Raw genomic sequence first — 23,174 nt, 5'->3', positions numbered from 1 at the left:
ACTACAAGGATAGAGCAGCGAGGGGTTCAGTGCAAATAACAGACAAGCTTTCTTCTATTCAACCCACGCGCCAGCACGGTCGATAGCAAGGCAATGATTAAGTACGAACAAGACGAAGGTCGTTGCACTTCGTCGTACCTGCCGGTGAATTTGACGCTGTGCCAGCAAACCGAAGGATTAATGGGTGAAACAAATTTAGAGCCGGTTTCTTCGGCCTTCATATTTGTGTCATTTGCGAACGAGGAATCCGGGAAAAAGTAAGTGTCCCTTAATTAAAGGAAAAATCCGTTTGCGGTGCATTTCTTGCTCGCCTCATACGTGAGCTTCGCATTTCTTTTCATCGTGCTCCCCGAGGCGGTGCTGTCGCAGAGTGAAATCAACACCGGGAAACATGAGGCGAAAACACGTGTAGCGCAGATTGGCCCATGATTAGCGAGCGGTGCAGTCGGTTCATCTTGACTTCAGGAATTAGGTAAATACTCTTCCTTTACGGATATTCGCAAAAGTGTCAAGAGGCAGATATTTCGGACGATCAAGGTTCGTATTCAACCCTTCAAGATTGTTTTATTTTTTCGTGGAATGCACGCGCAGTCATTGTCAAAAGTAAACAGCCCGAAGAAATTTCTGTGCCCCACTGTGCGGTGCTTGTGAGATCCGTGGAAGGCGTGACTTTCGGAAAATCGAGGATCTTCACAAGAACGCTGGCGATGCGGGCCGAACCACGCAACGTGACCCAAAGGGAATTACTGTGGTCACTTATATTTTCATAAAGGCTGCATTTTACATTAGCCTAACTTTACTAGTACGTGACCACGAAGGCGAGACAAACATAATGCACTGCAGTAGTAGTTCGGCACAACATGCTAAGACCATTTATTATTATCGTCTCAGTTGTTTTCATTCACCATAAATAATCAAGTCGCGACCTACCATATCCCCTTGTTACAGAATGTAAAGCTTTTTCACGCACATATCGTCAAGAAACAAAGACAAAAAAGGTACTGCGTGACAGCGTTTGATTCGAAATGCACCCACAGCTTAGAAAGTAATGTATATAATACTTCGGCCAGAACCTTCCAGGACATAAAACCGAGAAGGGCATGGAAAACACGGAGACAGAGAGACTGAAGTTTAGATTAAAGGTGCTGAAAGCAATTTTAACTGCTTTAAACTTTGGTTCTGAGGCTTAGGAAACCGGAAGTGACACAATGTCGCTCATGAAAAGTGGTAGCCAGTGAAGGACAGCTGCTAAGTTAGGAGGGCATAGTTGCAGGCCAGTTGGTAGCACAATATAAAGAACGAAAACCGCAAAAAAAAAAAAAAAACCGGGACCGATGCAGGTGACAACACAGGTTGCTACTAACTGAATATTTAACCTTCAATAAATGTTCAGTTGTCAGTGTCGCCCTGTGTTGTCGCCTGCCTTTGTCCCGTCTCCTTCTGCGTTTTTTTTTTGTTTTTCAATCACTAAGCCCTGGTTTCCTGGGCAGCACCAACTAGTGCCATCAGTCGGCTACCAAGAGCGAATACCGAGTAATTTAATAGGAGTATTTCCAAGCTAATTGTGGCGCAACTGCAGAGTGCTGTAGCGATGCTAGGCAAACAAATTGATTTCGATCGTATAGTCTTCCTACTCTTTGTAAAAAAAATCAGCCGCATAAAATGGCTCCCACACTCACATCGACTAGTTCCAAAGGCCGTAGCAAACGAGTGCGTGTCAGTGCTTCTTAGGACGTTCAAAGCCGGTCCAGTTGGTCGGCATACAAACCAGCTCTTCTTTGCTTTAAGCGACGCGAAAAAGGGCCGTCGGCTGTCGCGTCTGCCGCTGCGAAACAAGGTCGCGCTTCCGCCGCGCTCACCGCAGAAGGTCGGTCCAGTTTCCAAGAGGTCTTTCGCTCTGATTCGCGATAACTTCCCCGGTGACACCTTTTAACCTGGTTACGCCGGGCCAGACGATGGAATCGCATCCCAGAGATGCGCCGTCGAATTATCAGGTGACGCTTTCTCCTCCTACAGCAAGTCGTACATGTCGTACGCAATCAATCTGCGTTGGTTTCTGATGATGACGTAATCAAGCGGCTTCCGTAACGTGCAGTGTGTATTATCGCCTTTAGTTACGGAATAGCTGTGCTAGTAAGATAGAAAATATAGAACTGCGCTAGCAGACGAGAGAGAGAGGAGGAGTAGACAGGACGAACTCAGACTTTCAACTACTTTCTATCGGAAAACGAGGAGCCGTTTCCCATAAACAGCCTTACGCATGCGCACAAACACATGGCATACTCATGTCATATGTCATAATATGATGGTCTTTCATTAAGCTGTAGCTACAGGTCTCTGTTAGTCCGTTCTACGTGATGTCTCGTCTGCTGGCGCAGTGTTATGTTAGGCCAACTAGCCACCAAGTGTTAAGCCAGCTAGCCCGAAGCTATACGCTTCTGGTTGCAGTACACTTGACAGTTTATTTCTTTGAAGAACAAAAGGGAAAGCCCTCGTTTAGCGTCTATTTTGAAACTGCTGCGGGTTAGCCTGTTGCCATAAGATATACCAGTGTTTGTTTTTGTCTGCTTATTAGGCTTAAACGATTGGTATCTGAAGCATGACGACAAATCTGACGCGATATACACCTTTAGATACCTTTAGATATAGGTCAAGTGATCTCTGTGATCTATGGCAGGGCTGCCGACTGACATATTGGGTTAAGGACGCGAAGGCATTGCATATTGTGCACACGTAAGAACAGCTCTCTGCTCGCCGTTCATGCAAATTCAGCGGCGTCCACGAATAACCTGGCATGTAGTTCTCTTTCTTTTTCGTGCTTTTGCGTAAGCTTCTCCTTACGAGGCCTTGCTCGGTTACGGAGTAAGTTGCGTTAGCCTTATCAATAGCCGTGACGGGAATACTGGTAATTAGGTGCTCCGCTTCTGAAAATGCGCGCATAAAGAGTTAGGCTGCAGAACACAGCTGATATTTACAGGTTGATGAGGATGGAAGAATAAAAGTAAGAAATCAAAGCGGTTACCTGGCAAGTCTTCCGGAGGGTGCCGAGAAGATTATAACACGTAAGTCATTTGACTGTTTTTGCCTGCTGTATGCGTGATCCCACAGACATTCATGTATATATAGGATCTCTCTTTAATGGTTATTATTTCGTGCTCCAAAGAATACGAGGTTGAAATCTCCGCCGCCGCCTCCGTTTGTGTGTCTGCATGTGCGTGCGTGTGAGTGTGCGTGGTGTATGCGTATGTGCGTGCCTGCGTGCGTGCGCGTGGCGTATGCGTATGTGCGTGCCTGCGTGCATGCGTGTGTGTTTGTGTGTGTGCGTGCGTGCGCGTGCGCGTGCGTGCGCGCACGCGCGCGCTGCTCGCACGAGTGCATGGCATAGTGAATGCCATGCACGAATGCATGGCAGTCGTGTCCCAAGAATGGTTTGGTTTCGTTTCGTTTAACGGTGTTTAACGTCCCAAAGCGACTCGGGCTATGAGGCACGCCGTAGTGAAGGGCTCCGGAAATTTTGACCACATTGGGGTTCTTCAACGTGCACTGACATCGCACAGTACACGGGCCTCTAGAAGTTCGCCTCCATCGAAATTTGACCTCCGCGGTCGGGACCGAACCCGCGACTTTCAGGTGAGCAGCCGAGTGCCATAACCATTCAGCGACCGCGGCGGCGTTGTCTCAAGAATGGAACGATAACATACATACTTGCATTTGTCGATAATTAGTAATTATTGCGCCCAGGTCGGTAGGAGGTATTTCGTGCCCATCCGGCTCCGTACGTACACGCCTTTCTTCTCAACAGCATCTTCGGCAAAAACTTCGCGAGTTTTACAAAGATGTGTCATCTTGTTACGTGAGATACCCCAGCGTCACCTGCCGACGACATCGCGAATGACTTCTGCCTGAGCTTCGCTACTCTGCCTGAGGCGGCTCTGTCGGCGACGGACGTCTTCCTCCTTTTCGCATAGAACCCCTCTCTGTTCGTCATAGCGCGACCTGGTCGGGCGAGAGGTTGGCGGAGGCTGACCTGTCGACCCGGTTTCTGCCTCTTTGTGCCTTCCGAAACGCTCCCGTTGCTCTTTCCTTTGTGGGCGTGGCTTCTCAGCCATTTGAACGACAGGCAACAAGAAAGAAGAAAGAGGTATGAAAACCAAGCTAGTGCTTAAATATTCCCGCCTCTAATTACAGGCCCACGAGCTTCCGCAGTTGCGCTGTCTAATGTTTTGCTCGACCTCTAAATTTCGAATCAGATGAAATAAAAATATGAAAAGAAGTAAAGGCAATGTAATATCTGCGGAAACTAACCAGCTAACAGATGTGAGTCATATACTTTCGAACAATTATATGCAAGAGCTATGTTTTTTTCATGCTATGACTTTTTAGAGTTTCTTTTCGCAATTTTACAGTGTACAGTTTCTAGCTGACCAGTGGGCATACTGTAGCGCCAAACACACTTAAGGAAAGGCAAATTCTGTCCCGAAAAGGCATTTGAAGAGAGAGAGATAGAGAGAGAGAAAAGCGCTATTTTAAAGACCGATATATTAAGCTCTAAAAATGTCCTAGGCGTGGAGCACTAGCTCGCAGGTCATCCAGTTGGTCCAATACCAGGCAGTTAACCAAAGTAAGATGGGAAGGGGGAGGCAGAGAGGCTTTTATCATTGCGTTAAGTGCGAATCAACGTTTAACTGTAGAGACGAAAAAATTATCGACGCATTTTAAATGCGATCTGATATGCGATAGTAAGGATAGTATCATTATAAGGTGTTCATGTGATATGGTATGTAATTGAAGATAACGTCACGCAAAAGCCTCCCTTCGAAATCGCTGAGTTCACGCCCAATCTTTTTTGGACATATATAATCACAATTCTAGCACATGCATTCGCCTAAGATTTATTTTACAAATTTGTACTTGGCTACTTCCTGGCTTCAATATGAAAGCGCTTAACACAGTGGTTTCATATTTTAACTAAACAAGGGTACTTTTACTTTTCTGCAAATGCTGTCGCGGCTAACATGCGAACGGGTTCAGAACGGCAACCGTGGCTAGTTCATTCCTCTCCTTGTCTGTTGCACTGACGTGCTAAAAGCCTCCTCTTTAAGGATGGCGGGTCGGTGCCCTGGTGCTTCCACCCCACTTTCTCCTCTCGGGAGGCCGCTCTGTCAAAACATAGACCCACAAGACGAGCAACGGCTGATAGAGTGGGCGCACAGGACAGCGACAGCCAATGATGTCGTGGACTTAGGACACCACCCGAAGGGAATAGCGTCCAGTTATCATTGGTTAAATAAAAGTTTTTCTCCTCCTCCTCATCATCGGGAAAAAAATGCGTCGACAATCACGAAATTCGCCCATTGGCTGGAAAGTTTCTTCACAAGACTGGATAATTTTCATTGGCTGGAGCGAAGTGACGTCACCAGAGCGAAAGCGGTTGATGCTTCCGGTAAAAGCATCAACGGCTTTTAATACTGTCGCACTGCCAACAGATCTAGGTACCCTTTGAATTTTTTCCTCCTGAAGCATGCAACGTTTGCGTGGCACAATGTTCCGTCGAAGTAGAACAGCTAACAAGAAATCGCTTGCATTTAACTCACCTGTGACACCTCAAGTGCAAAATGTAGTTCTAAAGGGATCGACTGCCTCTCTACTGAATTTAACTTTTCTTGTATGACGTTGAACTTTTTGTAGGTGAACATAACACCACAGGATGGGAAACAAACTGCCGACGTCGAACCGATCTCTTTTCTCCATACCCTTAATATGAAAAATAAGCAAACGATGCAATGAACTCAGATCCACTTGGGTACCTGCTTTAACATCGCTTTAAAACACAGTGTAAGTAACAAGAGGATGTTAGCCAATAAGCTATTAAGGAGTGTCAGTAAATAGTTTTTCGCAGCGAGCTTCGTCCAATGTGCACACTCATTAGTAAAATTCGCGCAATTGAGTTCTTTTTTTTATTTATTGTGCTATAGAATCGTAAAGCATTCTCGCTTTCTTTAAAACATATTTTAATCGTTTAGGACTCATTCAGACTTCAGGAGTAATGTGGTACGATGTTAAAGGACTTCAAAGCACGGAATAAAAAGATGCAGGTCTCCATCCACTTTCTTTGTTTCTGCGGAACGTCTTAGGAAACTTAGATGACGCGAACAAAAAGCCATTTCAGAGTAATTACAAAAACTGTCACTGTTCGATTGCATTATTTCTCGGTGAAATAATTCAGTCACACTGCAAGCTGCCGAAACTTGCTAGTGTAAAACTTCCGCTCTGCCTCTGACTCGATGGACTAAATTCCGGAGTTCAAACGAGGAACTGCTCTTATGTCACCCGACCTGGAATCCTGGGTACAAAAGAAGCCGGGAAGCGCAATTAAAATCGCCTGACATGGGCGCGCTCTGTGGCCGCGTATTTCAAAGCGGCAGGAATGCGCCTGCAGGTCTCCTTGGCGAGGCAAAGACACTAACGACAGCCGCAACAAGAAAAACGATGAAACAAAGCGAGAGAGAAGGCCAAGACACTGCGTGCTACGGAGTGAGACAACACCTTTCACTTTCGCCGTTTCCCTCGCTTCAATGTAGGCCGCAGAAAGACAAGGATGGACGAGTTAGAAGGGGCGAGAACGAAAAAAAAAATGACGGAAAAGTAATAACAGAAACAAAGATGTCATCCGCACGGCGAGGGCGCGACATCGCAGCAGGGAGTCGCCTCGCGTCTTTCACTTCGCCGGCGATGATGACAGTGATGACGATGACGATGACGGCACTTTTGTCTTTTCTCTTAATTCTCCACTTTCTCGGCTCTCATTTCCACCCCTTTTTCGGCGAACGCTAAGACAGTGGAGACTCCTCCGCTGTAGGAAAAGTGCCGCGGGTATAAAAGCCCCGAGTCGCCAACTTGTCGACACTTTTGAGACGTGCTGAGAGAGCACGCGCGGCGTTGTTTTGATACAGGTGCGAACCGAAGCTCAACTCGAGCGCTGCTCATCGAAGAAACCTTTATCTTTACGGACGTTTCCGCGTGCCACGAACGGCATTTGTTGTGGCCACTGATTTTACCCGCTTTAGCGGTGTCGCCTACGGAAGTTGTCGTTTCTGAGCAGCTTCGACGATGCTCACGGTGAGTATGCTTTTTTCATGCTTGGACTGTTCGACGAACTTCGCTGCGTTGCTTGTAACGGTGAGAGGTTTGAAATGAAGCGTACAATTTTCGCCCCTGAGTTGTGCAGTGCTTGACATCTTCTTAACGTCTCAATAATATAAGTCCGCTTTACCACTACTCCGCACATCTTTATTACACTGTGAGAAATCTGCTATGACAATTCCACTATTTGTTTTGAAATCACAAGGCGAAGAAACAGTTTTGTGATACCAGTTTTGGAATTGCAATCACCCTTGCCCTAGCAATCTTAAGTGTGCAATGTTGATTTTCGCATGACACTTTGTTTAGGTTATTGACATCCTTCGTGACAAACCTGTCGCTTTTACCTTGGTTGAGCTTGGGAGCAGCGTTTTTACAAACATTATGGACACGCTCGCAGTTTTGTCCACGCTAATTTTAACTGCAAATCGAGATCACGAAAAAATGGCCGTCAGCCTGCTTCCCACGACAAATTCATGAGCTCTTTTCAGTACCTAGCTCACGTTACGAGGGGGTACCCAAAAGAAACCGGACTTATTTTTGTTTGAACTTATTTGTTCACATTTTAAGCACAGACCTTCAATATCCTTCAAAGTACTCTCCACTTACAATGATACATTTGTCGAATCTTTCATTCCATTTTTCAAAACATTGTTTAAATTCATCTTTTGTGAGGCTTGACAGTCCCTCCGTCGTTTTTTTCTTCACCTCAGCAACATCAGCGAAACGCTTTCCATTCACCTGTCTTTTCATTGTACGAAACAAAGAAAGTAGCACGTGGCAAGGTCGGGTGAGTATGAGGGTTGAGGAACAAGGGTCATGCCATTTTTGGTCCGAATTTGTCGTAGAGACAGGGCTGTGTGAGCAGGGACATTGCCATGGTGGAAAAACCAGTCACCCGTTTGCCACAAATCAGGCCGCTTCCACCGAACACTGTTGCCCAATCTTTTCAAACCATACAAGCAGAAAGCCTGGCTAACTGTCTGACCCTGCGGAAAAAATACTGAATGGACGACTCCTCTCACGTTGAAAAAAACAAATTAGCATTGTTTTGAGGTTTGATTTGACCTGACGAGCTTTCTTGAGGCGAGGTGAATTTGAAGTTTTCCATTGGCATGACTGTTGCTTTGATTCAGGATTTAATTCAGGAACACTTGAGTTGTCCCCATAGCATTGTCCTTGAACGTCTTTCTGAATATTTCAAAAGTTTCCGTTCCACTTTTTTCGAGAAAAAATCAGAATTTCACCTGCGCACGCTGTTCACGAAAATCAGCCATTGCAAAAACGACACTCACACAAAACAGTCGTCACTCTAAAACTCTGCCTAAACTAGTCTGACCTCCTTCAACGACGGCACTCGGCTTACTGCCTCTGAAATGTTCGTTCTATGCACTCCTAGCGGCAAAACGCGGTACCACAGAAGATGTGCCGATTCAAAAAATTATTCTGGTTTCTTTTGGGTACCCCCTCGTATAAGGACATAAATTCTTTCCCAATAGCTAAAGTCCTAGGCCCGAACCCTGCATTGGCAAAGAGTGCATGTTCGATAACATTTGTTTCTTCTGCAGGCGGGCGTAACTTACTCTCAAGTAGAAAAGCAGCCTTTTAAATCTATGCACCGAGGTCATCATGCATGTTTTGTCTTATACTTTTTCAACAGTTTGAGCTTAAGACTGCCGGTGTTTGTGTCTTCCCAACAATGTCTAGACTACGTTCACGCTGAGGTTATCATTTTGCTTAAAGAGGGTGAGTAATGTTCGGAAGTTCATGTTTTTATTACAGAAGGAGGCCCAGTAGTAACAACCCTAGGTAGGGTCTCCAATGTTGATCGAATAACATAGTCAACCAATATGCAAGGAAAAAATGAAGCAGCAAACATATATTGAGCAGCAGGAACTCAATAATACGCAATAAAACATATACAATATTGAATATACAGCATGCAAGCGGCATATACAAATAACCAAATTAGAGCTCGCGTTATGCAAAAACACGCGACGGCACCAACAGTTTCTCGCAGAGGATTTGTTAAATAAAAAAGAGAGAAGAGGTTTATTCACTATTTGAAAGTGTGGAATGGCATTGGTTTTTTTTAGAGAATGGTTTAAACTATTTTATGCAGAATTAGGTCCACAACTTTGTTGCTGCAACGTAGGCAAAAATGACGAAATAACAGGTTTCGGTGAATATGGAATGATGATTTGGTCTCCGCTGTGGCGATTGTGTGCGGTATGGTTGGTTGCAGAATTCTGGGATAAAGTAATCCTCAGCCTGTTATCCACTGCGCAAAACAATGTATTAAAGGCGTCGCCAATAAGCCATTCAGAAAGCCTTTATCGCAAAGAATTTCGCAAAACATTTAAGTCTAGTTAGGACTTGAGAATTTCACAGCTGATGTTCCGTTGCAGGTTCTCCTTCTGGGTGTACTGCTAGCAGCCGCCAATGGCGAAGATGGAAAAGGCGAGGAGCTGGAGACGGAAGGCCACGGCTTCGGCGGCCTCGGCCAGGCGACGACGTTCCGTCAGGCCGGTTTGTCGGCCGGAAACTACCTCCAGGCAGCTCCGACATATGGCCGCTCCACGTATGGACAATCGGCAGGACTAGTAAGTTCGAACTTAGGGGTAATTTTCTGTTAAAAAAAAAAAAAAAACTTCTGCAATTATGGTGCACTAGCGTAATCGGTTGGTGCTACTGTTATTGACGCTCACTTAGATCCACCTTGGCTAACTGATGAACTCTGTTATGTGGAAACCTCCAGTGGTTTTACTACCAACCATCTTCACTTAGTTTTCGCTTTACTAGGAGGCTTTCTACAAGTAGAACTGTTACACATAATCCCTGATGACCCATTTCACAGCCAGACAGATTTTACATGTAGCATTCAATTGAGATTTCAGAATTAGCCCTTCATTCTCTGCTTATTACTTTCATTTATTTATTTATTTAATTAACTAATTTGTTTTTACTTTTACTTCACTTAATAAGGAGAACAATTTTATACAAGAAGATTAATTAATTAAGAGCAGAAATACAAACAACAATAGGACCGTACGCCCCCGGTTGCCTGCAAGAGTGACCAAAAATCTGCCTCTGCCCGTAATTTCAGTATTCAAAATAACAAACCACCCTGTTAATGGTAGCAAGGTTTCACATCAACCACAGATATACAAACCTTTTTCTCTTCAAATTGGTGATGATCACGGCATCACTGAGATTAATGCATGCCTAGCTGACTCGATATCTCAGTGATCATAATAACTGTATGAGCCAAGATGTAAAAGGCGTAATTACTAACATCCACATTGGATCAGCTGCACAGCCAGAGAGGAAAACTCTGCAGCTTTCTCAGAAACTTTGCAGTTTGAGAAAAATTTGCCCTTGTCTGGGCCGGACCAAGTTTAATAAGCAAGTAGTTGCTCGATATAAAGACTTACTCTAACTTAACGGATACATTTAAGCTCACTGCAACATACAAAAACATTTCATACTTCTGTATCAAGGCACCCACATTCACCTAATAATCCTCAATATGGAGGCCAGTTCAGCTCAAAAATTCACTTACAAGTGGGACGCGCATCACAAAGCGCATCGACAGAAAAGCTACCGCACGACACTCCGATAGCAGCACCCGAAATCCACATTAAGACATACTAATATGATCAATGAGGCGCCTTGCGCTTGTGTCGTTATCGGATGTACCAGGTTATCAAGAAGTAGAGAGATAAAATGGAGGCAATACGCACGCCTGCAGAGTCAGCATTCCTTCATCTTTCCGAAGAATTTAAGAAACGCAACAAGAAACATTACAAAGACAAGAACTGGAAGGAAACGCCAGATTCAATAAAAGCCTTCCATTCCACTTATACCGGAAGACTCCTCCCCTCCGGCCCATAATAGTCATCTTTTCAAAACTAGAATCAATGCTGCTGATACAACACTCCGAACATTACTTCAGATATCTTCAAACACACGAAACTGCAGTCGCTGCCGCAAAAAAAAAAAAAAAAAAACAACTCTAGCGTCACTCTCGTTGTCCAACGTGCGCTACACTCCATATCAAAGACGCTCAGACTGGTGAGTGGCAGGAGCGGTTCACTTCCCGTGGCTGCCATCAATTCATTCTCCGGCCGCACCCATTCGAACTCGCGAAGAACGTGCTGGGCGAGGAGTGGTGGCATCGGTCACCGGACTGGGAGCTGTGGGAAACGTTTTCTCGCTCTCGCTTCTTGATAACCTTTTCACGTTTGGGTTTAGCCTCAAGATTTCAAGCACAGATGCACAGTTGAGCGGAGCCCTCATTGCAACTTGTTGAGTATTCTAAGAATGTTCAATTTTCTTCACTTTTTAATCCGCACAGAGCGCACCTTTTTTAAGTGGATGCGGCGCGCGCGTTGCGAGTCGTCACGGTACTCAAATACAGCTGTGACTTGGCCATGTATTCAATTCGAAAACATGAGATCGTACTAGCGGTCACTACTTCGCAATATCTTTTGTCACACCCGTTGTGAGCTCTTCAAGCATACGGACTGGACCCCCATCACGAGAAAAAAAAAGGAAAAGGTTGGAAGACACCTGCATCTAACAGATATGTCAAAGCAGGTTCAAGCCTAATAAAGATAAATGAAAAGGAACGAAGAGCCAAAATAATTAATTCTGTAGAAACAGCCAATCAAAAACTGATAAACGATGGGCACACCTTAGCGCTGGCATCCACTACGTTGCTATCCCAGGTAGATCAAAGCGGCCTCAACATCACTATTGAAACTTGTCATCTATAGGCTCAAAGAAAAGCTTCCACAATTTTCGCTGTTCTCCGATACATAGTCGAGCCAGTCAGGATTTAAACCACCTTCAACAAGAGCACTAGCTTGCTCCTAAGCACGCCTGGTATATACGACTAAAGATGGCACTTTATCAGCCCCGACAAGAAGACGAATAGAAAGTTTATTCACTGCCTATCGGCTGTCTATTGGGATTTAGTGGAGGGCAGAGCGGCCAAGTACCGCTGATGTTGGCTGTATACCTGATGATAAATAGTATTATTATCGGCGAGTGGGAGACAGTGAGAGTTATCGGTAGTGTCATAATACAGGAAACCGAGGCCGGTGTGATTTCTTGGTATAAAGCACCTCGCGCAACAGCCGAAGTTGGAGGGCTTCAGATAAATTTCTACCACCTAGTTCTATTATACGTGCACTGGCATCGCGCAGCGTACAGACGTGTTTGCATTTCACCTCCAAAAAAATGCGAATGCCGAGGCATGGATTCGATGCAGCGCCCGTGGGCTGAGCAGCCGGACGACGTAAGCATTAAGCCATCAATGGCGTGATATCGAAATTAAATCGTGTGGTGGCATCACAGCACCCATTTCTCCGTTTGACTCCCCAGTGATGCGTCATTTCCTTGCTGATGCTTCGCCCTGAAGTACCACCCTTTCTCCCTCTTTCCACCACCTTTTCTTCACAGGATGGCGGTAGACCGCAGCCATTCGACTTCGGCTACAACGTGCAGGACGAGTTCGGCAACAGCCAGTTCCGCCAGGAGAAAGGTGACGAGTCCGGCTCGGTGCAGGGCAGCTACGGCTACACGGACTCGTTCGGCGTCTACCGCAAGGTGCATTACGTGGCCGACCAGAACGGCTTCCGGGCGGACATCAAGACCAACGAGCCGGGCGTCAAGCAGGAGAACCCGGCCGACGTGCAACTCGCCGTCGAGCCCCCGCCGCAGGGCGTGCTGCAGCAGGCACTGACGGACTCAAGGTCCGCCTTCGTCGGGAAGCTCCCCGCTGCGCCGCTAGGCCAGCCGAGATTCCCGCCGGGACTGTGAGACTCCCTGAAGCCCGAGGGGCCCGCGGAAGCTGCCTCCGCCGGAGAGTTGCGGAGGTGTCTCCTTCACTCCACTGGACGGGAGGTAGCCGTGTGGCGTAGCGAATAGTCAGTGCAGCACCTGTCTTGTTCTAATGCTGGAGCCCTAGTATTTAGTCTAGGCGCTGAGCTAGCCGTGTAGTGCGAACACATGAAACGCACTTCTTTCACAATGGCGCGCTGTGCGTGCACACTACGTCACCAGAACCGCTAGCGTGACCGTTAATTATGTCTTCAGTGGGGGCGGTGGAGGTTTGTTGCAGTAGGATCTTGTCGAACGACTAACATGTGATTCCTGAGGGCACCAAACTAGTAAGCGACAATTAAGGTGGTGGCCTCTGATATATGGGAGTTGTACTAGTTTCTTTCTGGTGCATACCTGTCACTGATAATATACATTTCGTTTCACTTCTATTTATGCGTTCTTTGTCAGAATCGATATCTCAGTGCGAATCACGTAATGAAATGTGTGCTTCGTTTGGTTCCCAAATTCTTATTGCTTTGCAAAGTAAATAAAAACAATTTGGAAGTCTTCAGATGGCGCATGTATCGACTCGTAAGGCAGCACAAATGAACAGAACGCTAAGTCCTAAGAGCAGGGAGCCTCACAGAAAGCTTGTCCATAACGTTCTGAGCTTGCCACCTAGCTTATCATGGGCCCATTGCCTACCAGAAACGAAGTCGAACACACTGTTGAAGTGAAAATGCGAAGGCTTCCGCACCAATGCCACGCTGCTCCTACGCGGAAGGCTGCCGGTGTGTGGAACGACTTCGGGCATAGCGTATCGTGATGAGTTCATGCCTCCGCACAAATGAAACATTCCTCAGGTGCATACCGCCTTTCGAGTCTGGATAGGCGTATTATGCAATAAGCGGCTTGTTTTCCATGTCTTTACGGCGCTAGAAGCTTCTGTATTATGACGGGGAGCCATGTTCAACGTGTCCAGGCTGGTAGACACGTCACTGCCGTTCAAGAAAAAAAGGCAGTGACGTGATGGGCCAGGTCTCCAGTTTCCTTCGCTCCGTTCTGCCCGGGTGACGCGTTGTCTTGGAAAACCGAGTTTGCGCACTTTCTCATAAGGTTCTCGCCATATTTCTTTGCGCCATTTTTCCTCCGGCACTTTTTTTTTCTTCAGTGACGTTTCCTTTCTCACTTGGCTGCACCGCAACAGCTGTTCCATGCCACGCTTGTGGCTGGTACGACGGCTGTGTTACTCTGTTGTACATAAAAACGTTCTCTTCTATTTTTCTTCTCGTTCTTGGTACTGGCTCTATGTCACTGGGATGTTGGATGCAGTAAACAATGCTTCTTTCAGAGTGTGTCTTATCTGGCCTTCTTCTCCAGACGTTCTTGTTTGTGACTTATGCATGCGCAGCACAGGCTTGAAAATGAAGTTTGAGCCGCGGAAGCACGGAGATCCGACTGCATCCAACACGAAGAGTGGTGGCGAAAGAACTGTAGGACGGCTTCCTCGTATTCCTGGCTTATGTAACTTACAAAGAATCTTTCTTTTCCTCTCTCATTCTCTTTCCAGTACGGCAAGGGCTCAGCATATATGAAGGCCTTCACGTGTGACAGCTGCGTGCACTGAGTCGAATGCAGGCTTTCTTGCTTTTCAAGAATGAGTGCATATTGGAAACTTGTTTGTCTTGCATGTTTCCGCTGTGCGAGAAGTTTCCTTTGAATGCTACCAGAATTTATTACGTAATCGATGATGTTTTTCGGTCGGTACGGCCTGAAATGCTTTAATATTTTGCTTCTTTAAATGCGCCGGCATAAAGTTGAGCAACACAGTGTCCCAGAATAACGAATGTTTTCATGAGGAAGCACATGCAATACCGCCTACCGCCATTTATATCACGGCATTAGTCACAAAAATTAACTAGTGCAGCAAGGCATGCGGCTACTGTTTTTCAGCAAGAGTGTTCATTCAAGACGAGCCAAAAGATCGGAAAGAAAAAAGAATACTTTGTTTTCTCTCCGTTCAACCGTGTGCCGTTTGCTGCTAGAAAATAAATGAAAAACAAAAATCGCAATCGACGATTACCGCTAATACCTCAAGGCTCAGCCACCAGCCAAACTCCTTGTCCAGCACACTCTAGGGCGCGTTTGGCACGCGAGGATAAACTGATTTAAAACCACCCAGGCCGTTTCGCCAGCCGCCCGTCCTCGCATTCCGAGAGTGCATTCACCACGGCGTCGCAGCAGCTAAATTTAACACGCAATTATGCACTGCTAGCAAACCCCTCCCGGCCATTTCTCTCTCGGACTGCCTCTTGTGAGATGTCGCGCCACTTAATCGCACACCCAGTTAACGTGTCCGTGGTTGCTGCAGTCGCTCAGTGGCGGGTGAGATAAAACGTTGAAGCGAAAAGAGAGAGAAAGAGGGGCGGTGATTGCGCGCCCCCTATTCGAGTCTGTTTGCGACCGCAGAGCCCGTCCGCATAGGTCAGAGCCAGTGGTGATAACGGGCCAGTCTTTAGAAAGATACAAGGAAGCGCGTTCCTTCCACTTTTCTGTTTTGTCCAGGTCATCTCATTAGGGGAGAACAAAGGGGCTGCTTCCCGAGAAGTAATTTGCGCCGCGGCCGAGAGCTATCTCGTCAAAGCGACCCTCCGCATGGGCTAATAAGTCGCTCGCGGGCTCAGTGTGTGTAGGCGCGCAGTGCCCGGGCATCTCATTCGCACGTTTAAGAAGGCCTGAGGGCGACCCCAGTGGCCGCGTCGGCTCTGCCGGTCAGGTCCGTTAGGGCGCTACCGTTTAACACTTAGGCCGTTACTTCTCAGGACGAGCTAAACTATGAGATAGTTAAAGGAGTAGAGACACAAACCTTTTAGTTTCCTTTCTTTGTTTCCTGATAACGGCGCACAGGGCCTCGAGAACGATAGATGCGCGCAAGATACGATGAAGTGTACTTTAAACATTATAATACCGGAGTGTTTTTTTTCAACAAGAGGTTCGCTTTCCGTTTTAAAGGGCTCTGATGTTAAAGGGCATTGTAGAAAACAAGAAAAAGAAACATGTGCTCCCAGAACAGCAATGCATTTGGGGCTCCATCGTTTGCTACAAGTCACAGTACTACAAGACACGTGTGGTTTGCTCCTGAACACCGTGTCAAACGTTTCCTTCCCGGATTGCTCACGGATTTCTTCATTTCTAATCGCGCATTTAATCTCTGCTTTCAGATTTCGTCGCGTCACTTTTGTCAGTTTTTTTACCTGCTGCTTCTCACGGAGCTAATCCACCCCCCCCCCCCCCCCCCCACACACACACACACACATACCCCCAACCCCACAAATTCGCCACCTCCACATTGCCAACACACTGGCTTCCACATCTACCTCCTCTACTTTTCTCTTTTAACTACCTTCACATCTCGTATTAGCCTAAAACATTCGCCCTTTAAGCACTTGTATGAGTGCGAAGATTATGAAGTGTTTTGTTGTGCGAATTTAATGCCAATGAGTCCCTTTGATTTTATAAGAAAACTTATCAAATAAGCGCCATTCATTCATTCATTCATTCATTCTCACAACGACCGTCTGTGTGGCTAAGGCAGGAAGGTTATTTTGACTCAGTATACTAATTCTCACTGCCACTATAACGATTATCCACAGTAAACCCAAACAAGAGTGAAAGTAAAGTATTTGAAGTGACCACCTGGCGAAAAAACGAGAAAAAAAAAGTATGCCTCAAATTGCATTTTTATTAGCTTCCTGGAAGTGTACTTTTCAATGTGTGAAGTCATTGCAGCAAAGTCAGCATTAGAATTCAAGATAGTGGCTCACACGATGCATGCACCACTTATTCTAATTGGCCACTACTATCCTTCTCAAAGTACCAAACATGCCACCACGCCATGAACGTAATGTATCATCTTTCTCCTACCCCACCTTAGGAGAAACAACGTGATGCGGTGATTGAAATTTCATTCTGTGTGGAAGAAATCACTGACAATTCTTAATACGTTTTCCTCGGTATTTTATCACGTGCGTCGGGTTCAACGTTCATGGCAACGAGTGGGGCTGTCAATAGAAAGTATAGACCGTCCTGTTTAAATTTATGTTCAATGAAAACAGAAGTCATTCAGAAGAATCTTGAGAATGTGTATACCTAGGGCATTTCCTTCGTTTCGCCTTGTATTTGTGCCACAAGCTTGGAAATTTTGAGGTTCAGTAAATCATTCCTGCCAACCATACAAATAACTTTGGACAGCTCTTTCCCTACTGAAGCTTCATTTAGCCACCTAGAACACTCACCATTTATCACCCCCCCCCCCCCCCTCCCCGTTCTTTTCATTTAATACGGAAATGCATATTTACCCTCCAACTGGCATGTTCCACGACCGCGTGGCCTAGTCACATGATGAAGCAAAGCCTTCTGGAAATCGTGAACGCTTCTGCTGTTTCTGCTCTAGCGGGACCACAAAAATCGTTACCACATGTTGGGCCGATGGTGGCATTACGTAACTAAGCGTCCTTTTAGAAATCAGCCTTGTCGCAAATCTTTTAAAACTTGTTTTGTGCTTGAGCTTTAACCACAGTAACAGCTGCTTATATAAACGTGTACATGAAAACAGATTCGCCGCATGTTAGATCGAAAGGCCAATATCCTGATCTCGACGCCTTGTGGGAGCCAGATTCTTGCATAGTGCTTTTATTCTTGTTTTCTTTTGCAACTATACCTGAGAGGGGGCGAACTTTGTCGCTCACTTTGCACTGTTTTTCTGGCGTTTGTAAGCGCGTTGTGCTCTAGTGCTTAGTGCGTTAATATGAAAATCAGCTGCTCTGTCAGAAGCCTCACGTCTTAACATATTACTCACTTCAAGACCACCTCAAGAAATTGTGCATAATTATAGTGGCACCTATAGCGGCACTATAGGGGCACCGACGGCGGTGTTCTCGCATGGGCAGTAGCAGGTGACAAGGTCGCAATTCCCAGAATGCCTCGCGCTATCACGTGACCTCCCAAAATCCATTGCATGGTTACTTGTGATCTGCGCCATCACCTCGCTTTCATCACAGAAAACACAGGGGAGCTTAGTGAAGACTTTATTAGCCTCCGCTGCACCTTCACATTCTCAGCTCTGGATGAACAGCGGTGTGCCGTATGATGCCGTATGAAGACGAAGACTTATTCGGATAGCAGGCGACCAGAGAGACGGATCTGCAACGTGTAAAGAAGTACAGACAGATAGATGTTTATTGCCGCTATTGTTGATGAGCCTAAGGTGCTGACCACGAGATCGGAAACATGTATAGATTGCATCTTTGCTGCGACCAAGTTTGTTTCTGAGATGACATCTACGTTTCCTACTAAGTTATGCTTCTGTCACAGAAAATTTAGATTAAATTTCAGTTCAAAGAGACGAAAAAGGGTCAAGTTAAGTATACGAAGAAAAAAATGACTGCCTATGCAACGACCCTTTATTGGCGGCGCCTTCAGTCGATGGCGCGGTAGCTGGAGTCAGCTGAAATCGTCGCTTTTAGCGTTCCAGACGTTGTATAACGTATCGAAGCTTTAGGCGCGGTGAGCGAAAATCGCGCAACTTCGCACAATGCTCATGCGAAGAAAACTTTTCGCGAAGCTTGGCGCGCTCTCGCAATAAATGTCGATAGGCTGCTGTTCGGCACCTCTATAGGCGTCACCGGAAAGAACGTATACTGTCGTATTGTCTTCCAACTCTTTGTTAACAGTTAAACAGCCCTGCTTTCAAAAATTACTTCCGCCCATGTACTCGTATATGAATGCGACTGATATAAAGCGGGGCGCCGGTGTATACAGGCGATAATTGAAATTGAATAAACGTCTATTGGGAGACAAGCGGTAGTTCTTTTTGTGCACTATTTTAACGAGGTAATTTTTCTTCATTTGTAGGCTTGTGTAGATTGTATAGCGGAACGGCAGGCTGCCTTGATTCCTTCAATCAGTCGCTAACATTATGTAGCTCGGCGATGGTTAGAGGTGCTAAACTCTGACGCCACTACAGAAAGTTTTGCTCAGAGCAAAAGAGCGCGAAGAAAGATTTGGCTGACAAAGGAATTCCAAACTTCTGAGCTGCATTCGATTTACAACGCTCTGTACAACAATTTGTGTGCACCGAAAGGGAAGTCACAGCTGGGGAAGGCAAATGAAGGTCTGAATTCTTCAACCTATTCGCGCGAATGAACGGTCCGTGATTGGCCGTCATTTCTACTATCGCAGACGCCTTGCTATCACGACTGGCACAGTTACAGGCACGAACCAAGCCAAGAACCAACAGTGTGCGAGACACGCTGATAGACCTTCCTTGTTTCTCTCCCTTCTTTCCGCATTCATCCTTCGCGCACGACCACGTTTCAGATTTCCAGCAAAGACAAGGCAGTTTCTGTACCATGTACAGTCTTTGGCAAAAGTTTAGAGCCCAGGCGGTTCGCTTCAAAGCTTTATATTGGGACTCCAGCAGCAATCGTGGAAGTCCTACCCATTGCAGGAGGCAGTACCAGAAACCTTCTGACGTTCAGGAAATTTGGAGCGCTAGAGATGCATTATTAACGACACAGTGTGGCTCAAAAGAAAACCCCCTGGGCTCCAAACTTTTGACAAAGGCTGTACATGGCAGGTAATTTTATGAGAAAGCCATTTTCCACGCCGACTGACAAATTGAAATCCCGGAACACCAAGTGCGCGTGAGTGGTTGTGCGCTGTTGCCAATTTTTTTTTTTTGTTTCCTGGTTTTGTTGTAACTGTGCTGTCACCCCTCGCTCTCTATCAAACGCGTATGACTATAAACTATACCTGACGGCTTGAAAAAAAAACGCCATTTCTCGGTCTCTAAAAAAGTTTTCTTTAATTGAAAGGGCGGGAAATTTCGAACTTTTGGTCATTCACAAGGTCATAACACGAGAGTTTGGTGACTCATAGGGTGACCGTCTGTTTTCTGCCGCACAAGTGAACGAAAAAGCACCAGGATCCGCAACTTAAGACACAGCACGGCATAGCTGCAACTCGGAATACACAATACGAATCACAACAGAACATGTCATTAATGCTGACAGGAAACAACCGACGCGCCGAACTGTAAACAGGAACATGAGTGAAACAGCGCGAAAGAATCCCGAAGGCGGGCTTCGGACTTCTTTCGCGCTGTTTCACTCATGTCACAATGAACCAACTAGCCCAGCAAAAAGTTCTGCTTGTAAACAAGAAAACCGCCTCAATCAAGCAAAAAAAAAACAGAAAAAGAGGGGAAAAAGCAACTTATATTCTGTACTCCTTTATGCTTTTAAAATTTTGTACTTTCACTTTTGAATGTTAGGCTTCTTAAATAGCTTTCTGCTTAATGTCTACTTCAAAACTTCCGTGAGCTCTCATCCTCTCCGTAAGAGGAAGTCGACTGGACGGTGCAGACGATGAGCACCTCTTTTCGGCTTTGTCGGATGATCGCAAACTGTGAGATCTTCCCCTCATCGCTAACTGTCGGAGGCCTACAAGTGGCCACAATCGAGCGAAAAGCGAAAAAAATTCCACGTAGGCAAACTCCTCGCTGAGTATGGGTCTGTTAATCCTTCGCTTGCAAAGCCAGCGGCTTTTATATAGAAGATGACGTCAGTGGCAATTCACATCACCAGCTTCACGGCTGCCCGAGAATGCATGACACAGTGGCAACGTAAAACACTACAGGGTTTCGAGCGATAGGGTGCATCAAAAAGAAACGAATCTCTTCAACACAAGACCGGCGCACGTGAGCCATAAGTGTTTGTTCTCGGAAGAGGCGCGCAGTGGGTCGCTATTTCGGCACTTTTGACGGGAGTATCCGGACAGATAGAGCCGGAACAAACTCGAGATATTCGCGGGATTACGTTTCTATTGACCGACGTTCAATACGTGGCCCCGAAGGGGAGGGCAGGCTGCGGGTTGAGGGTTGAAAGGATCGGGCCTAGAACGAGAGTAAGGGGTCAACCACTGTCAGGCCCGTCGGCACGCGGTTAGCTTCCCGGTTTGTCTGTCGCTCCCTCCTAGCGACGACACTCGTAAACAAATAAAAAAACGCAAAACACAGCCTTTTATATCTCCCTTCCGCCAAACAGCGAGGATCTCCGAGCGGCCACTTCCATCTTAGCAAATGATGCTTCCGCTGAGCGGCTTCGCCTCCTACCTCATTTTATTCACGGACCCGTACAGAAGGCCGCCGGGCAGCCGTCCCGCGGTGCATACAGCGACGAGCATCGTCGAGCGAGGGGCCCGCCGCCGCCGCGGCTCCGAATGGAGCGCCGCGATATATAGATAGCAACCGACAAATAACCGCGCTGGTAAGCCCCCTTCGTTCCTCGCCGCACGGTTCGCCGCAGGGCGCGTGCGCTGATCGACACGCTGGCCTCCTTTTTGACAGCTACGCGCGCAGAAAACCGATCCTCGTTGACCGGCGCGCTATGACGTTTTCTTATTTCGAGCCCAGCCCGGGCTGACTGCAGCGTCGGCGCACCTGCGTGTGTCTGTGTGTGTGCGGTGCCGGTGCCGTCAGCCGCGATGTGTTCCCTGTGGGCCGCTCCCGCGCTTGCTTTGACGCTGCTTTATGTACGGTGCCGCCTCTGGCGCGGTTGCAGGTTGCCGTTTTGTGCTGGCCGCGGCAGCGCTTCCTCGGGAGGACGGGGGCGTTCGCGAATGTTTTCAACTAATGGACCTCGAGGTGGTCTGGTCGGTTACGAGATGGCTGCGTCTGCTCAGGACAAACGAGAGATATGAAGGAAGTTGTACTACGAATGCTGACGAACACCCGCCTGCTTTTAGTTTGCATCGTGTAAAGCATGTTCGGCGAGAATTGAGAGAGCAAAAGCAGAGGCATTCCTGCAAAGATGGGGTTTCCTCGATGCGTATTTTCATTCGCCCTGTAGGGCACTTTCGTTAACTTTAATCAGTAGCGAGGAGCGGAGAAATACGCACGGGACTTCTCTCCGTGAGTTCTCGTTTTTACACGGTTAACTTCACGTGGGCGTATACCTCAACCACGTGTTGAGACTCGTGTAACGCGCGAGACCGAGGCGCGTCCGTGTTCCCTCGAAAGCTTTCCTAGTCTCCGGCCAAGTGCCTACTAGAACGACCTCCAAGAGCGGCCTGTTTTCGAAGCTTGCTAAGGTAGCGCCCAATCACAGTCTTCGGCGCGCATACACTGGGTATACTGCGACTGCATGGTCCGCAGTTTCAGTGACATGAGAAGAAGAACAATCTGAAAAGTCTGCGCGTACAGCCTTTGTCAAAAATATACAGTCCAAGGGGTTTGCTTCTAAGCTTTTTAGCGAACCTCTCGAGCACATCTCGCAGTCTTAAGCCTGCGAGGGTTTAGGACGTTTGCGAGACTGGCCGCTCAGTATGTAAAATGAACCACGCTGCTAGGCTCAAAAGCGAAACCCTTAAGCTGTGTATTTTTGACAAAGGCTGTACATACAATTACATGCAGGTATTACAGCAGAAAAGCAACGCCTGGTCTCAGCCTATGTGGGAGGCTTGCCTGTTTACGCTGAATGCAGCGTGGTACGGTAAAGGTCATCGTCGCATCCAGTCTTTGAAGACACGTGTGTCGAGTGCCAAGCTGAGCCCAGAGTCCCGCTGTCACGCTGCACATAAACCTGGAAAGAAAGCAGATGGCGTCCAGTCTCGAAAACGGCACAAATGTAAACCAGGGTTTGATGGAATGCCGTCTGGTCAGGTAGCGGCATAGTAGAACTAATCTTGGGTTACTGACCAAGTCAAAAACGTTACTTGACGTTTCGGAACTCGTATCGGTTCCTTGTTCACAATGCAGAATCGGCCGAGTAAGACGCAGCTTAAGTAGCTTTGACTAATCGACGTGATGACTTTGCATAAGCCGGGTGAAGATTCCTCTTTGTTCTGCTGATAGTGCTCGTCGTAGTCTGTATTATCAGTGATTCTAGGTGCAACCGCGCTCACAGATTTCTTTTGGAAGCGACGATTTCTACGTCACCATAGCGATTTCATTCCGTTCTTTTTGCGCATGTTCTGCCACAGTGCTTAAGGCGGACTGATCCTTTGCAAATATAGAAGATATATGGAAGAAATTGGCAAATAAACAAATATTTTTACCTCCTAAAGGGGAATAAAAATTTGGAAATCTTTTCTTTTCTCGACGATAAAATATCTCTTTGCGCTTGCTTAGCGCGAGATTCCTATTT

At 46.7% G+C, this 23,174-nt stretch overlaps 1 protein-coding gene across 2 annotated transcripts; it reads left to right on the top strand.

The window, feature by feature from the left end:
* The first annotated feature begins 1,901 nt into the window (after positions 1-1,901).
* On the top strand, positions 1,902-14,321 carry LOC149359008 (cuticle protein 16.8-like). Of its 2 annotated transcripts, none has more exons than XM_089568964.1 (3): positions 1,902-1,994; positions 9,549-9,743; positions 12,607-14,321. In XM_089568964.1, the coding sequence occupies exons 1-3, from the start codon at positions 1,956-1,958 to the stop codon at positions 12,964-12,966; spliced, it is 594 nt and encodes a 197-aa protein (XP_089425090.1). In that variant the 5' UTR covers positions 1,902-1,955; the 3' UTR covers positions 12,967-14,321. The 2 variants fall into 2 exon arrangements, with proteins under 2 accessions (XP_089425090.1, XP_089425092.1); XM_089568966.1 differs by lacking the exon at positions 1,902-1,994 and adding an exon at positions 7,069-7,119.
* Positions 14,322-23,174: the final 8,853 nt, after the last annotated feature.

Source organism: Amblyomma mixtum, chromosome 2, assembly GCF_055824585.1.
Source record: "Amblyomma mixtum isolate Tamu chromosome 2, ASM5582458v1, whole genome shotgun sequence".
NCBI lineage: Eukaryota > Metazoa > Arthropoda > Arachnida > Ixodida > Ixodidae > Amblyomma > Amblyomma mixtum.
This window is presented reverse-complemented; position numbering and strand designations above follow the sequence as displayed.

What these genes read in the sequence shown, in the direction of transcription:
- LOC149359008 (XM_089568964.1), top strand. Translation starts at nt 1,956, where the DNA reads ATGGAATCGCATCCCAGAGATGCGCCGTCGAATTATCAG. An exon ending in ATGCGCCGTCGAATTATCAG is followed by an intron (nt 1,995 to 9,548) that starts GTGACGCTTTCT and finishes GTTCCGTTGCAG; the next exon opens with GTTCTCCTTCTGGGTGTACT. An exon ending in ATGGACAATCGGCAGGACTA is followed by an intron (nt 9,744 to 12,606) that starts GTAAGTTCGAAC and finishes TTTTCTTCACAG; the next exon opens with GATGGCGGTAGACCGCAGCC.